At 38.7% G+C, this 17637-nt stretch overlaps 1 protein-coding gene and 1 long non-coding RNA gene across 4 annotated transcripts; one reads left to right on the top strand and one right to left on the bottom strand.

Moving 5' to 3' along the window:
* Window positions 1–447: 447 nt before the first annotated feature.
* LOC116045179 lies at window positions 448–755 on the top strand. Its single transcript, XR_004103872.2, has 2 exons — window positions 448–620; window positions 652–755. It is a non-coding gene; the product is annotated as an uncharacterized LOC116045179 (long non-coding RNA).
* On the bottom strand, window positions 652–13813 carry asb7 (ankyrin repeat and SOCS box containing 7). Of its 3 annotated transcripts, XM_031292698.2 has the most exons (5): window positions 13545–13813; window positions 12639–12749; window positions 9196–9407; window positions 7460–8065; window positions 652–1578 (listed from the first exon to the last, which is right to left on the bottom strand). In XM_031292698.2, exons 2-5 carry the CDS (start codon window positions 12674–12676, stop codon window positions 1439–1441), a joined length of 996 nt encoding a protein of 331 aa, XP_031148558.1. In that variant the 5' UTR covers window positions 12677–12749; window positions 13545–13813; the 3' UTR covers window positions 652–1438. The 3 variants fall into 3 exon arrangements, with proteins under 3 accessions (XP_031148558.1, XP_031148559.1, XP_031148560.1); XM_031292699.2 differs by lacking the exon at window positions 13545–13813 and having other exon boundaries at window positions 9196–9444; XM_031292700.2 differs by lacking the exons at window positions 12639–12749; window positions 13545–13813 and adding an exon at window positions 10526–10921 and having other exon boundaries at window positions 9196–10119.
* Between the last annotated feature and the right edge of the window lie 3824 nt (window positions 13814–17637).

Below are 17637 nucleotides of genomic sequence, written 5' to 3'. Positions count from 1 at the left end.
TGAAAAATCGTAGCTCGAGCACAGAGACTCGGAGCAGAACGATGTCTGACGTACATGGTTCCGAATTTTGTAGGGGTACCCGTGTTGACAGCAAGGGGCTGACAAATGAACAAATGTCCCAAACGCGTTAATGGGCATGCTTGCGAATTGTCAAAGTTTCCCTAGGTTACAAGTTACGTTACAGTTTTTGACCCTACTCAATTTGTGACGTCCTGGTTAAAAGCTGGCCATCGTCACAATGTGGAATGTTGAATGAGATGATGTGGAATGTTGATTTATTTTTTTCTATTAGACTATTTTCATAAAAAACAGCGGACAAATTTATATTATTGGGTGGTTTAATGTTAGTCAGGCAGAGGCCTAGATGCTGTATAATAACACATCTGCCTACCTGGCATGGTTCTGGTTCAGCATTGTGTGTGTGTGTGTGTGTGTGTGTGTGTGTGTGTGTGTGTGTGTGTGTGTGTGTGTGTGTGTTTCTGACTTGCTGGCAGTTTTGCTCAAGAATACATTGTTGGTGACCCCTGACTACAAAAGGCTGTTGTGTAGTACATGCCCCATAATGGATTTATATGAATCACGTAATTTGAGAACTCAATTTTTAAAATGTGTGCAGATTAGTTTAGATTGATACTGTGATACTGAGTGCAGATTAGTTTAATCTGTACACAGTATCACAGAATCATTACATTAAACAAGCAAGATGTACTGTAAGGATTCGAAGACTTCGGTTCTTTGAAGCACGCCCCATTTACGCACTGGAGAAAAAGTTGACCCCCCACCCCTCAAGGGGCACAACATGAGTGCTATTTGCTTAAAAACTCTGAACAATTAGAGATGTTGGTAGTGAATCAGAGGTTTGGAACCTGGCTATTATGGGAAGTAGAGTCACTACTGGGTGATGAAACAAAATCAGGGAGTGTACCTTGTCGAGTGTTTCTTTAAAGCTATCATTTGTCAAGTAGCTCAACACTTTTTGAGACAGAAAGAAAATCATCATCACTGCTGCAATTTGAGTTTGAGTTTAGCCTATAATAGTATAAAAAGACTCATTGGCAAGTATGCACTTGATGACAATCAGACGCAGCGAGGATAAAATCATGCACGTTTACAGTGACAACATAAATGTTTATAATGCAAACTGTAGTAACAATGCTATCTGTCAAATGAGGTTTTCTTTTTTCCAAAATAAACCATTACCTTAGCTCAAGAGGTGGGCCCATTTCCATTTTACAGCCACTGTTCGAACTGTAAAAAGGCTGAAATGAAAAGCGGGCAGAAAACTCTGGACGACCAAACTGGACTAACTATCCTTCCTTCGGCATGTACACAACAGACCTGTGGACATTCCTTCCAGACAAAGAGCATAGTGATTGCATAGTCTTTATAAATGATAGCAGAGAGTTTTAGTCACCCTCTCCTCCTATTGTTGTTGCCTTCACACATTGTCAAACTTGTGTTTTAAATAGTCTTTCATAACCTTTGCAATCGGTAGATCCTCCAGCAATTTCAAGCTTTGAAGGCCAATGCAGTGACGGATTTTTATTCGACACAAGTCTTGTAGAGTCCGAGGTTGTCCTGAAAGAGGAACAAAAACAGTTATCACACAGTGGAATTACACCTGCAGCTGTATATGGAAGAGCAAAAGCATTAAAGGCCAATGTGTGTGGATTTTAAAAAGTCTGACTTTGGCATATTCTAGTGGTAGTATCAAAATGACACTGTTATTGAATGCCATCTCAACACTCCAATGTTGTACATCAATCATCAAGCTTAAATGTTCCTCTTTCAGCTGTATAGCTTTCTAAACGCCTTCCACACGCTTTAATCAGTACCCCAAATCACTTAGCATTCACACTGTTATCAGCTGTATGCAAACAGGTGGGAAGAATCCCATTGATTCCAGGAAGTGATGTGTGGGTTTGTTATCCGTCTGATGTGGGTAAAGTGACTCCTCTGCCACAGACTCTTCTCCCCTCCCCCCCCCCACCACAGGAAACACGCTTTAAGGCACTACCACTGATTTTGGTGAAACTTCATGTTTTTTTTGTTTGTTTTTTTTAAATCCTTACCGCGATATCAACTGCTGCAACAACCACACTGAAAAGGCTGCGACATATCGCGAAAGACATTTAGAGGTTTTTGGGTTAGTTGAAAGAAAATATCAAGGCGCCTGGGTAGCTCACCTGGTAAAGCCCATATATAGAGGTTCAATCCTCGACGAAACGGCCGCGGGTTCGGCTCTTTGCTGCATGTCATTCACCCTCTCTTTCCCCTTTCATGTATTCAGCTGTCCTATAAAAAATAAAGGCCTAAAATGCCAAAAAAAATAATCTTGAAAAAAAAAAAAAGAAAAAAAAAAAAAGAGTAAGAAAATATCGGTAGATATTACTGGTTTTCCCTTTTATGTTCTCTGGCTGCTCTGCTCCGACTCTCATTGATTTTCTGTGAACTTTCCTTGTTGCTAAAGTGGATTGTGCTAACCGCTAACTGTAGCTGCCGCAAACTAGTTAGCTCAGATCACTCAGATGAGCCGGGCGAGTGTAAAGAAGCCGCTATGGACATCATGGCAAAGGCAAGGAGGACATTGACGGAGAAAGACCGAGCAAGAGGCCGCCTGGACAAGAGTACATTTTGGACTGGCTTTTAGTCGTTGACGAGAGCTTTGTGAAATAAAAGGCTGCAAGACAGATGCCAAGCTGGCCATCTTGCTGTTGGACTAGTAAGTAATATTTGCTAGCTTGCTATGACTTGTTATGTTGCACCTGCTCAATGTTTGGCTGTGTTAGCAAAGTTGTGGACTCGCTAGTTTTTGATCATAACAAATGCACATTAACAGCTGACCATATTGACAGCAGTGGTGGTAAGTGAATTGCACTCTAAGGCCACGTTCAGACAGCCTGCGTCGGCCATCCGACGGTCCAGCAAAAACGCAGGTCTTTCATTCATTTTGAATGGAGGTAGTGCGTTTAGGCTGCGGGGGGGGACTGACTCAACTTTTGGAGAAACGCAACCGCGCGTCATGCAGCGGTGGCCAATCATGTAACCGGAGAGCAGACTTGTCATTGTGTTTTGAGCTATGGTTTGAGGCGGTGTGAGAGTCCCATACAGGAAACAGGAAACATCACTGCCTCTATTGCTGCCAAAAGAAAGTTTTAAAACACTATGAGGGTAAAAAACGAAACACAAGCACTGATCCGCCTGGGAGTTTGTGTAATAGCTGAATGTTTCTTGCAACAACAAAGCACTTGCTATGTCTCGCTTGTCTCTTTTCTTTCTCTCCTGTGAAATAAAGATGCCTTCAAGTGTGGTCAGAAACATCGAAAGCTATAAACGATCTGACGGAAAACAATAATTGTGAAATATACAGTCTACTTGTGTTTTGTTGGGAGGTTTAGGAACACAGTAGGACGTCACACAAATGGGCTGTTTCATTGACACTCCGCCCGCCGCACAACCCTGTGGCAAATTGCCGGATTGCTTTTTTTGGCGTGAGTGCCCAGTAAAACTGTAGGGGCCACAAATCTCCAAAAAACTTCAATGTTACGTAATTCTGCTGGCCCCTTGAGATGTGGGTTACGAGTTTATTGTTTTATGAATTGTATGAATAAAACCAAACTCCATGCACCTAGTTGGCCACAAAACCCAAGTACGAGGGTTGCTACAATTATTCATTTTCCATTGCAGGAAGTTAACAAAGTAGAACAATATCTAAAGTCACAGGTTCTGTTTTTGTTTCCATAAATGGGGCATGCTCAGGAGGTGATATTAAATGCAAGTTCCAGGTACTTTTGGGTATTGGCAGCAGATCATGCTATCATGATCATGATGTGAAACACCAACACAGCCAAACAGTGCAGGAAAAGATGGAACAAGATTATAGATGGTCAGTAAGGGTGGGGGGAAAAAAATCAATACAGCATAGTATCGCAATATTTTCCTTGGCAATACTGTATCGACACAGACGCCAAGTATCCATCTATTATTATTATATATGTGTTGGTCAGTTTGTCTGCTTGACAATCCCATTTTCCAGCATTTAAATTTAAGTGAGATAAACAAACAGATAAATGTATCTTTTTAGATAAAACAGATGTTGACAAAGTTTCCTTTTGGGGACATAATTTGAAATTGGGAAAAGTTTTAAGTTGGAAAAAGGTAATACATTGCAATATATTGCAGAATATTACAATATGTTTAAAGTCGCAATATCGTATCGTGACATAAGTTTCGTGATGATATCGTATCGTGAGGCCTCTGGTGATTCCCACCCCTAATGGTCAGTGTACAAACTTGTATCTCAAGTTTATGTAAATATAAAAGAAAATCAACAATGTTACTTTACCCGCCTACCAAACAGACCGTAAAAATGATGAGGTAATAGGGGTTGGAGAAAAAAAAAAATAATCAAAAATCGTATGTATCATGATTAGTTTCCCCATTTTTTACCAATGATTGACGGAAATATTTTCAGTTTATACGGTACCGCAGACAGCGACTACATCATATCCGTTTCCAAAAAAAAAATTTAAAATCGCAATACTTCGAATTGCAGTACTTCTAGAATGGCAATAAATGAAAAATCGCAATACAAACCGAATCAGTACCCATGTATCGTGAAAGAATCAAATCGGGACAAAGCAGCATATGGTCCCAGCGTCCAGGTAATGAACCGTACCGACAGCACAGAGTAATGTTCTTTTGTTCAGTATACAGCCAAAGAATATGAATTATATAGGCTAACTAATACAATCAATTTACTTTAACTAAGTATAGTGTTGGATTCAATGACATGTTAGTCAATGAATGCAAAAACTAGCCTCAGGTCAACAGGCCGCCAGAGTCATCAGGAGGTTGATGCATTTTTTTTATTGACTCATGGACTTTGAAGATCACAAATCTAGATGTGTGTGTCTAAAGTGATAGACATATCTGTATGGCGGTAAGATTTTGGCTTTGCTTGAAGTTGGAACCTTTGTAGGAGGACAGTTGTACATGTTGCAGTATTTGACAAGAGGAAAACCTATGGGGAGCAACAGTGACGTGTGCAGCAGTTGAAAAGGGCTGGGTGCCTTTCATACTGCGTGGGACAAGCCTTTCATGGCATATGAGTTAATCCAGGATGGTAGAGGTGTAATCAATAACCCAGCAGATATGTGATCTGACTGAGGGTTTGGAGTCTCTGAAAGGGCTTGTCTGAATCAGTGCACAGCTCTTTGATAGCTTTGATATCAAAGTGCAGGGGGCAGTGGAGGAATGCAGCCATTGTTCCCTCTCAATCATAATGCTTCAGGTAATGTGCTCTCCTGTTCCTCCACCCTGGGATTGTTCTGGGACTGAACAGTAGTCATTATAACCTTGTGCTGGAAAGCAACCCTCTTTCACTCTCACATTTTTCTACTTTTTCCTCCTTACAACTTACAATAAAAAAGCTCTCACTTTTTGCACTAATCTCAGAATCCTTTTCTACACTCCATCCACCTTCACAGATTTATTTTCATGGTTAAAGACTAGCTGAACCCATACTGCAAGTCATAATGCCTTAATACGTTTATATATACAGTGGCTTGCATAAGTTTACACACCTATGCTAAAGTTGACTAAAAAGAGGAATAAAAAAAAACATCTTTTGGAAATTGATCTTAATGCCTTAATTAAAAAATTTTGAAAAAAATTCAACCTTTAAGGACACCATTTTCTTTGTGAATGAATACTGTATCGTAAATAAATAAATGTTCTTCCTTAAAATACAGGGGTAAGTATAAGTATACACACCCCTATGTTAAATTCCCATAGAGGCAGGCAGATTTTTTATTTTTAAAGGCCAGTTATTTCATGGAGCCAGGATACTATAACATCCTGATAAAGTTCCCTTGGCCTTTGGAATTAAAATAGCCCCACATCACCACATACCCTTCACCATACCTAGAGATTGGCATGGTTTTATTTCAGTTAGCCTAATAGCTGGTTTGATCTGCATTGAGAGATGATCTTATGATATGGTGAAGGGTATAATATATATATATATATATATATATATATATATATATATATATATATATATAAAAAGGATGTAGATTAAAGCTATAGTGTGAGTTTCTGCCACCCCCATGAGGTGTGTCCACATGATACAAGCCTCCCATGATCGGGCCCCACCCCCCTCCTTCACGCAGTTGCTAGTAGCCAAGGAGGACACGGAGGATTAAAAAAACATGATTGACTCTTCAGAAGAGGCAATTATCTTCACTCGAGTTTCTGCACAGGAAAGTCACCGGACGACAATCTTCTGAACAAAGCCGTACTGAGAAATACAGAGAGAGTTGTGTGGAGCTGATAGTCTTAATTAGCTTTGTATCAACTCATTTGGCAATGGCTTGAATGTAACGGACGTTCATTAATATCAAAAAGTTACACACTAAAGCTTTAAGCCAAATCTTGCAAGTCCAACTCAAGTAAAATAAGTGCAAAACAGCCAATACTCAAGAAGGCAAGATTTATATATCTATATTTAAGCTTTATTCTTTTCCTGTCTATTGAATTTGAATTGTATCTATAGATTATTAATTTCAAAAATTGCATGAATGGCGCACCAGTGGCCACTCTTTAAACCTAAGGAATATTGTGAAAAGGAGAATATCAGTAATCAAAGTATTAGTCAACAAGAGCGATGTGAATAAATGGATATACCAAAGATGAATGGATATACCAAAGATGTTTTAACACTGATTACGTTTACATGCACATAATATTCCAGTTATTGCCCTAATTCCGAAAAAGAAGATATTCCGACTAAGCTGTTTACATGGCTTATGAAAGTGAGTATCCCACTAATATTCCCGTTTACATGTAGCCATGCAAAACAGGATTTTTTCAAAGTTTACCAGCAGCGGCGGACTTTTTGGACCGTGGGAACACAGCGTCCCTTTTTCATTCCTTCAACTTATATAATAAATATTGTCATATTCGGAACAATAGTGGAATATTGATGTGCATGTAAATGTACTGACTGATCCTCATATACATGTCAACCGAACTTCAGATAATAATGCTGTCAAAATCAATTAATGTAATAGCATCTGAGGAAAAAAATGTTCCCCCCTTATTCAAGTTCCAAACCAATTCCCTAAGATACTGGTCAATTGATCAACAAATTGAGTGCAGAAAACTACTTGATGACTAATTATTGAAGGATTTATAGCTGAAGTAATTAAGCATGTAATGACGCCAAATATTTGTTTTGCTTTTCTGTGGTTCTATCAAGTACATTTAATACCTCTAGGGTTTTTAAATGTCGGTCAGATGTAAAATATATTAGGATTGTTATTATTAGCCTAATCAATTAAAATAATCAAACTGTTATTCATAACATTAACTAGCTGTTTAATTTTTTTAACAGGTATCCTATATGCAACACTGAAGGACATGCTTGTGTGAAGGGTAGTGTGTGGGTAACACTCACTGGTGACTTCCTGTAGGAAGTCCAGACAAGGCCGGCTGATCCCAGACATGCTAACAGACACAGCTACCGGTGTCTGGCCCTCGTAGTTCCTGGTGTTGGTATCAGCCCCGTACGTGTAGAGCATCTCGGCACACAGCACATCGTCCCTGAGGGCAGACAGGTGCAAGGGGGTCTGGCCATCTTCAAGACGTCCGAGATTAGTGTCCGCTCCCCTCTGCAGGAACATGCGGCAGTACGAGTGATTGCCTTTGATGACGGCGTATCGCAACAGGAAGCCGTTTTGAATGTCAATGTTGGCACTGTGGTCCAGTAGGATCCGTACACAGCTGGAGCGCTCACGGATGATGGCCAACTGTAGTGGTGTGGTCCCTTTGTCACTCAGCGGGTCCACCTCGGCCCTGAACTCGAGGAGGAGGCGTACAAACGAGTCGCGGCCGTAGTGGGCGGCCACGTGCAGTGGCGTCCAGCCATCGTTGCTTTTTGCGTTTATAATGTCACTGCGAAACTCGGATTCCAGCATGAGTCGGGCGATGCGCGCTCTGCCATGCATAGCGGCATAGTGAAGTGCTGTGAAGCCACCGATAAAGTCCTTCACTGTGGGGTCAGCTGCACAGAGGAGAGTGGGAAGAGTGGAAATGAGAGGAAATTTAATACAGCAGGAGTTGTGCTTTGAGGCTGTGGGGATATGATCTGTGATCAGCTAGGACTACAGTCCACCTGAACTCTAACCTGCCACAAAGAACCTCTTCACCAGTTCACACTAGTTGTCCTAACGTACAGTTCCCTCTAGCGGAGTTTAGACACAGTTAGACATTATGATTAGGCAAATGATTTCCTCAGTGTAAAACCTTCAAATCTCCTTTAACTGTTAGTATCGATTTCCAATGGGCATGGATTAGGCTACATGACTTTAGAGCAAAAAACAAAGAGTACTGGAAAGCCTCTCCACGCCCCCCCGAGGGTAGACTGCGATACTGACTTTTTTTCCTTATTCCAGTTCTTCTGGTTTGGGCATTTGTGAGGAAAACGCAAATATTGTACATGTGGAGTTTGTTATGTAACACATTGTAAGACAAATATATGTGTTAGTTTAACTATTTAGATCGTAGTTATTGCAGGACTTATCACGAAAGGTCATTTTCCAGGACATTTCAAGAATTTAGACATTTTTTTGATCATTGTACAGGGGCCAGCCTGTACAACGATCAGCAACATCCAAGGACAGAACTCCCGATTTCAACGTTTTCTTTAGAACATTAGTAACAAAGTTATCAATAAATGTGGCTGTTTTTTTCAGTCTGATGGGGACATGACAAAATAAACTATCAATAAAATCTGCATTTGATTATTATCTCTGGAGTTAATAATGTTGATATTAAATCACCCATTACCAAACATCATTTTAATGTTTTGTGTAAGTTTAAATGCTTTTCACAGTATCATGTGTGTATAGATTTAGAAGATAGATTATTTTAGATCACATTTTCTGTAGATGTAAGCCATATTTAAGTGTTTTAAGGGCTATTTGTCTGACTGTATGTAAATATAATGGTTCTGTTTCCTTGCCAGATGAAGAACCTGTGTGACATCACGTTATACTTTTCAACTTGAATGACTTTAAACTTGCAGAGAGGTGAATGAAAGGCTGTCTTTTATAGTAAAATACTGACCTCTAGTGTTAAGACCTACCATGGCAACTTCAACAGTAAGACAAAAAAAAAGACAAAGCCTCTGACCTCCATGCTCAAGAAAGACTCGAACACATCTCTCTTTTCCTTTGGCGGCGGAGAAGTGGAGCAGCGTCCAGCCGTTGGCATCGCGGATCTTAGGGGAGTATCCTTGCTCCAGCATTCTCCTGACGGTGCAGACATCCCCCGCTGCCACTGCAGCCTGGATCTGCAGCTCCTCATGAAGCTCAGGGTTCCTTCTGCAGTGATGGTTCAGCATCCTGTCACATTTCGGAATGGGAATGTTCATCTGTACCTCTGTTAGAAAAAAAACGCTGTTCGACCATCCAAAACAATATACATGTTCCACATACACGTCGGTGCTATTTCAACTTGAATTGAACATTGTCTAATGCACACAGGCAGATTGGTGCTTAGGAGAATGAAGCCCTTGAAAAAAAGGTAGTACACATTGTCAGCTTTAAGTTTATAATAATATGAATATGAAATAATAACATTTATACACTTATATCGTCCACTGCGTTTTGTCAAAACCTCAGCCAACTAGTCTTGCAGCACATCTCTCCTTTACCATACCCAGTCCCATACAGTGTGTACATTTCACTTAATATGCCAGTATAATATGAAAATAGACCAAATGCAATCTTTAACAGAAATGATTAGGCTTGTTTTGCGTGGGGAACATACTTCAATTCCGAGTTCCCACACGAACATATTAAGTGGCGGACCAGAGGTTTTGTTTAGTCTCCGCCATGCACTTTGAGCGCTTTACACACACTTTGCACACAGTACGCTTCTCCAAGCCTCTCGCTAGCTAGCGTCATGGACAATGTAGAGACCCTCGGTTATCATTAAGGTCTCCTGTTTGGGAACACTCGGTTTCCGGGTGAAATACAACAACGAACAAAAACAAGGGAATAAGACGGAAGTAGTGTGCCGACATTGCTCATTAGTGAGTTAGCGGGTAGGTTTCTGGCAACATGTCAAACTTTCTAACTCACTTGAAACGGCACCACGCGAATGTGAATATCACTGCTACGAGGAAACAAGCGGAAATGAGCGTGCAAATGCTGCTCCCCTCCGCATTTAAACAGACTTTTGCTGGTAATTCAGATCGGGCTAAAGCAATAACAAATGCCATTGGTGTTTTTATAGCAGCCGACCATATTCAGTTGTTGAAAACACATGGTCAAGGTGATTGAACCCGGTATGAAATTTCTTCTTGTGTACATTTCAGCCAGAAAGTCATACCCCCCTATATTTATTACAATTCATTTAAAAGTTTGTTTAAATTGGACATGGGCTACCTCCTTGCTTGCCTAATTGCCTTGGCATAAAAAGATGATTTGTTTGATCTTTCTAAATTAATTTTCAAAACTGGAAAATTGTAAACTGATTATTTACAAAAGTTCATAATAAACAACAAGCACATTTTTGTTGCTTCTTTTCTTTACTTGTTGGGAGTTTTGCATTTTTTTCCCCTTAGTGTACTGAAAATGAACCGAACCGTGACTTCAAAACCGAGGTACATACCGAACCGCGATTTTTGTGTACCGTTACACCCCTACAAAATACACAGATTCCCTAAGCTCTGCTAATTTATCTTTAGCAAAGAGCAGTGTACAAAACATTCAGGTATCAGCTGCTCACTTTTAGCCAGCATTAACCAGGGCTTGACATTAACTTTGAGTAAATTTACCTTTCACTTAACAAGACACAAAAGTCAGGGAAAAAATGACAATAATTTACTTTGGTTTGTTTTTTAGTGTCAACATATAACTAATTAATTTATTTATGAATTTTATTTAAGTAGCAATATGTAATGTTGTCACCTCAACAAATCATTTTTATTCATTTTGATTGTGTATAATGCAAAATACGATTTTTCTTACGACAGTTGATATAAGATGACATTGGGAATGTGTTTAAATGTTGAGCTGACTTTCACAGTAAAATCAAATGAAATTTGACATTAACATAGTCAGGGTTGTCCTGAACAGAAATACATTGAATATTATATTAAACTGTATTATAACTGGACATTTTTAAATAAATAATAAAAAAAAAGTGTAAATGTACTGTATTTTATTATTTATATTAAATTGTATTATAACTGGATGTTATATAATGTGCAATATGTCATATTTACTTGGTATATCAAATGGGAGAAACTATTGCTGAAATATGGTTCTTTCTTCGTCCTTTTTCCGTATGTCCTTTTTTTCGACTGGATTTCCGTTTCCTAACGCTTCCTTTGTGATGGCATTCTAAACTCAACGGATTTCTGAGGACTATGGTTCACTGCTCCTCAGATCTCTGCAGGGTAAATCCAGACAGCTAGCTAGATTATCTGTCCAATCTGAGTTTTCTGTTGCACGACTAAAACAACTTTTGAATATACACGTTCCACCAAAACAAGTTCCTTCCCGAGGCTATTTTCCAGCGGCAACGGGGCTCCGTGCAGCGCTTAGCACCGCCCATGACAATTTTGATTGGTTTATAGAAATGCCAATAAACCAGAGCACGTTTCTCTCCCATCCCGGAATGCTGTGTGGACTAGCCAGACCCTCCTCCGCAGCGTTGTGGAGGATGGTCTGGCAAAGCATCACAGAACGGACGTATTGTGAGGAAAAATACATTCGTTTCGAGTCTGTATTCTGAATGTATTCATTTAACTAAGTAGCATAGTAATGAGTGGTACATAACATAAAGACAGTATTTTCTTGTTTATGACTTTTAACTTGTCCGTTGGAGCAAGTAAAATTCTCTTCCACTTGCCCTGACGTAAGTGACCTACACTGTTGTAACAATTTATACTTGTCGCTGGTGAGTCTGCGGCGTTCTAGCGTATCTCTTTAAGAGGACAGCAGAACCGTGCGTGTGTGCGCGCGAGGAGTGTGTGGTAGAGCCTTAGTACGTACCTACAGCATAGAGACAACTCAGAACTATAAATCAAGCGTAAGACCAAAACAACTTTAAAAAAAAAAAAAAAACGATTAGTCGACTTATCGACTAGGAAGGGGCAGCCCTATAAGTTAGTATCAGTAAGCCTCTTTCTGGAGTCAAAATTGCAATAAGGCAGATGTGACACCTTCTGAATGTAATTACATTTGTCTGACACCAAAACAAATGTTGTCTTAATGAGAACATACATGGTGAGAGATTAACAAATATGTTGATAAAAATACTTGGTCTGCAAAAACGTGTCATTAGAATAGACTCTATGATCATAAAGTTCAGTTAAATAGGCGTACAGTAGGTTTAAGTTAAACTTCAAATTCAGTGATCTCTATTACCATTAAGGTGATGTAGGACATAGCTATGGGACCAGTTGACTTTGTTCCAGACCACACAGGTTTAACTCTGACTTTAACTGCAACTAAGCTAATGACCAAATCAAATAACTTCTCTTGTTGTGAGAAATTACTTACTACTATTTTTTAATTGTCTACTCTTAAGTATAAAGACAGTATGATAAAATCCAAATGTACCTTTTGACAAGCTGATGAGATGGGCTTCTCTTAGTCATATCGGAGCTGCACCTGTAAATACACAGCTGCACTGTGAGAGAGGAGACAGCACTCCGTCTTCAATTGGTTTTCCTGCAAAACACATACAGGCACACACTTTTAGCAAGTCGAAAGCTGGAAATAAGCACAAAAATGATCAAATAATTTATTTTATCAACCCAATTAACGTAACAGCATATTATAGATTTGTATGGATACGTTACTACTGCTAAAAAATACTAAAAAATAGCAACGTTAAATGACAGGTATGTCTAATGAGAGCAATTACAAATGCACAACTTGCAAATAACAATAGCTCAGTTTTTTTTTTAAATTACCTAACGCCTTATTGTTAAAAACAAATGAATAAAACGTTGCAACAAGGCATACAACTCTACGGCATGTCCGGTCGTCACTACACAAAATGTTTTAGTGGTTAACGTTAGCTTAACCGGTAGATGAAAAACCAATGGACAATAGAATGGCTTTAATGTTAACGTTATATGCTAACATAACCAACAATAAAAACCACGCACAAGTAAACCATGACGATAACTAACAAAAGCCCAGGAAGCCAAACGCACAGATTAGAACAATTAGTTTCACACATTGCAGAAAATGTAATGAATATGATATTCTTTGACAAAACCCTTGATTTAAGGCTAGCTATATTAATATTCCAGTCTGTTAGCTAACGCTGGCTAACCAATAAGCTAACAAACTCACTAACGCTAGCTCGCTAGCTTGTGTTGACTTTTTGTAACGTTGCTTGCAGTGGTGGGTACAGATAAACCCCAATACACTGGATGCATCTGTATTAAAGTTGATTCTACATATTTACTGACAGACACAACAGCTTTGATACTATAAAACAAAGATTTTACATACTTGGCAGACGGTGAGCCGACGTTTAATTCAGCCAATCAGCTTCCACACAGGAAGAATTGGAGTTGTCAAAGCTGCATATTTCTGTGCCGTTGAACTCAAATCCATCAACTAACAGCAACATTAACTATTAAAACCTCCCTAAATGTCAGTCTCCGCAATGTTGAGCATCATTTTGCTGTTAAACAATCCGCTTTAACAAGTCTCACATCAGTTTGACCCCAGCACCAAAAACAATACGACTTCCGTCTCCGTACTTTCAGAATAAAAGCATAATTTCCTCCGTTCTAAACCGACTACAAAACGTAGTGTAAACCTAACAAGCTAGTGAGAAAAGCCGACTGTGATTGGAGGACGAGTTGAGCTAGACTCGCTGGAGACGGTGACGGAGAAGAGAAGAGGAGGCCGCTGTTCTATGGAATGCCGTTTTATTCAATATTAAATACATAAATACATGAATAAATAAATAAATGTGCCTGTGGGGTGCAGCAGGGGGGAGCACTGCCCCCCCCCAAAAAAAAATTTCAGGGCTCTGACTCTCACCTGAGACCATTGTCGACGCATATGCAGGACGCAAAAAATGAAAATTACTGTTGCACTAGTCTGGACATCTTACCGTGCCAACGTTGTAATAAAGGTTTCCTAAATGCCATGTATATACATTTGCTGTCAACTTACTAATTGATTGCGCGTTTTGTGTAGATTTGGACTTTTATACATTTTATTCCACATTGTTTAAACAGCGAAGTGGATCTACTGATCGCTGTGGATTACTTTTTTTTTTCGTGTCATTGGATGACGGCAAAATACGGATCTTTTTTCTTAACGTGTCTTAACGTTTTATGGTGTGACTGCGCTTGGTTTCTGCGTTTGGAGAGGCATCTCAACAGACTGTAGGTCCAGCACTGATTGTTCACGGTTACCTTTTAGTTGAATTTAAGTGTCAGGGCATTCCGCCACCGTCTGTCTATTGCATTCCAAGACAGCCGTGCCGCGATTGGATTTCATAAGGGTGAGTTGTTAAATTGTTACAATGTAAATTTAAAATCTGCTTTAAAAATAAACATATGTTTATTTAGCATGTTTGTTTTGTCCATATGTGCTCATGCTGTGTTCCCCAAATGGTAGGCCAGGTCTCAGCTTCTACAATTAGTTTTTTTTTTTTTTTTTTTCCTCCCCTGGCTCGAATGTCAAACTCCGCTTATGTTTGAAATACATCATGAAATAAATAAATGAGGCAATAAATACATAAATAATTAAATAAATGTAAATATTCATATAACAATGAATCAATTAGTTAAATAAATATATTAAAAGGTTTTACTTTTAATTATTTCATGGTACTTTTATTTCATAAGTCCACATTTATTTATTTCAAGAGACTTTTATTTCATAAGTCCACATTTATTTATTTCCGTGGACTTTTATTTCCTTTTATTTTATTTCCGTTTCTTATATGCAAATCAGGGGGCGTGGCTATCTCTCACATTCAGAACAGAGCCGTGCTCTGTACCCTGATGGAGCAACACCACCGGCAGTTCGCGATAATAAATAAATGTGGACTTATGAAATAAAAGTCTCTTGAAATAAATAAAAAACTCTTTGACCAGGCAACATCTTTGTTTTTCCAACGTAATGTTAAGGTTACACATTTTAGAAATAACTGACAGATAAGTGTAATTTTACTACTTAAACTGAACGCATCCCCATAACGTTGACTACCACTCTCTATAGGCTATATGTTAGCTTGTGCTGCTAGTCGGTTGCTGTAGAGTTAGCTCTGTCTATTTCTCCTTTCACATTAGCACAGCATCAGGATAAGGTTTCTCTTTTTTTGTTAATTTTGGCCACGTTCGGATTGATATCAATCCTGAGTATCTGACTGGCGCACCCCTATCCAAAAAGCCAAGAAACCAGTTTTATTAATGGTACTCTGAGTGAGCAGTGTTACCAGAGATTTTTTATTTTGATAACGGTTTTAATTAATAGTTCCTACGCAACCGGTAGGAATCGGACCGGATTAGAACGCGGTTCCTCATTTTGTTTCCACTTAATGTGTCGCCTGAAATATTTTCCCCGTCGCTACGAAACGGACGTAAAAATATCACACTTTCTTTATAGTCTACCGTTAGATAGCTACCGTAAATGTAGGCTACTTTTAAAATGCCGTATTTTACCTCTGGGCTCACCAAAACAGACGTAAAATACTATACTTATTATATATTTAAGTACTTTAAAACGTTAATATATTGTTCAATTTAAATAATTTTCAATTTTAAAAAAAAATCTATAAAAGAGCCTTTCTTTGATGTCATTTTTGCAGTTTTAAGAATCGGTTTAGGAATCTGAATCGTTTTAAAAGTACCGGTTCGGCATCGGAATCGTAAAAATCCAAAGGATACCCAACCCTACCTTTCACCGAAACAGAAGCTATAACCCCGGTACAGGGCATGGATGTATGGGTACAGGGCAAATGTAAATTGTACAGCTAAAGAAAAGAGAAATGCGCCGATGGAGAGCTGACGATCTTGCCGTTCTATAGATGTCATTCCAGCACGAAATCAAGGGGGTGAAGTTTGACCCTGAATTGACCATGCTACTTTTCTTGTTTTTTGTGTTTTTCTCAAGTTAAACATTTAAAAAAAAAAAAAAAAGAAACTTGTCTCATCAAGTATGATTATTTATTAATGACGGCAGTAAAGCTAGGTTAGCATGAAGGCCAGGTAAAAGGGTAGCAGAAGATTTCTTTATATAGGCCTAATTGTATTTCAATTTTATTTGAGAAGTTATCTGCTGTAGTTATGGCTGATAGTGGGGCAGGGCCATCACAGAAAAAAAGGAAATTAAACGAAGAACAACTAAAAGCTAAAAAGGGAGAGTGACAGACAACGGGCGAAAACCTGAGTCAATCTCGGTCGGGCTTTTAACAGATGGAGACTATAACGGAATTGTAAATGATTCAAAACCCACCCCGAATTGGCCCTCAGGTATGTAATATGTCTACTCCATTCATAACATAACTTTAGATTGCGTGATGTGGTTGAACGTCAGTAGCCAACATTAAATTACGTCTCCCTTCCATTTGGCGCCCGGTTTTATTTCTTTTCAGTCCGTGTTTGCCTACTATCTTCTTTTCCCTTGTCCCCCTGTAGCGTTACTTGTGTAAAGCGTCCTTGGGTTTCATGAAATGTGCTATATAAATCTAAGTTATTATTACGTTGGTTGCTACAACAATCTCTTAATGCTTTGGCTCGTGACACAGTGACAGTGATACCCACGTTTAGCTCACGATACATCCAAAGTAGGCTAAGTTACCGTATGCAACACTTGAAATGCACGATGCATCTGTAACGTATTCTCTATAGTAAATTAATGATTTTCTGTCTGAGCAAAACATTTCTCGCGACTATATGACCTCCCTGTAACGCTAACTCAGTAATCTACAGTGGGCAATAAAGCACCTTATAGAAAAGATCTTTACGACAGCAGGTGTGGTAAAAACACTACCGCTTGTGTCCAAAGCGGCTGCTAGAATCAACACAAACTTAAAGTTACATATAGCCACTTTAAGTTTAGGCACCAAAACAACTGGTTAATAATTTAAATAGATATTTAAATGCAAAAGTTATTTTCCCTAGTAGGGCTGTTCAATATATCGTTTTTTTATCGTCATCGCGACATCAACTGCCGCAATATACACATCGCGAAAGCCACTCACAGAGTTAGTTGAAAGAAAATATTTGTAGAAAACTACACTTTATAATGTAACTCATTCTTTTTTTAGTGGTGCCTTTTATATTCAATTAAATGTTCAATATGTTTAATAAAAGAATGTTGAAAATTACTTCCTTTAATTTGTTTTAAATTTAATAAGCAATTTGTTGTATTTTAGCAGAATTCTGAAAGCAGCAGAAGTGCAGAACTGAGTACACTTTAATAGCGAAATTCAACAAACGTTATCGCATATTTTCCCCATATCGTGCAGCTCTATTCCCTAGTAAATAGTTACTCTTAAATGCAGTAGTAAGTAAAGTAAATCAATTACTTTTGAGAGAAATAACTAGTAACTGTAACTAATATCAATTTTTTTAGTAAC

The sequence above is a fragment of the Sander lucioperca genome, chromosome 3, assembly GCF_008315115.2.
Source record: "Sander lucioperca isolate FBNREF2018 chromosome 3, SLUC_FBN_1.2, whole genome shotgun sequence".
Taxonomy (NCBI): Eukaryota; Metazoa; Chordata; class Actinopteri; order Perciformes; family Percidae; genus Sander; species Sander lucioperca.
Note: the sequence above shows the minus strand (reverse complement) of the source record. Positions and strands in the feature narration are given on the sequence as shown.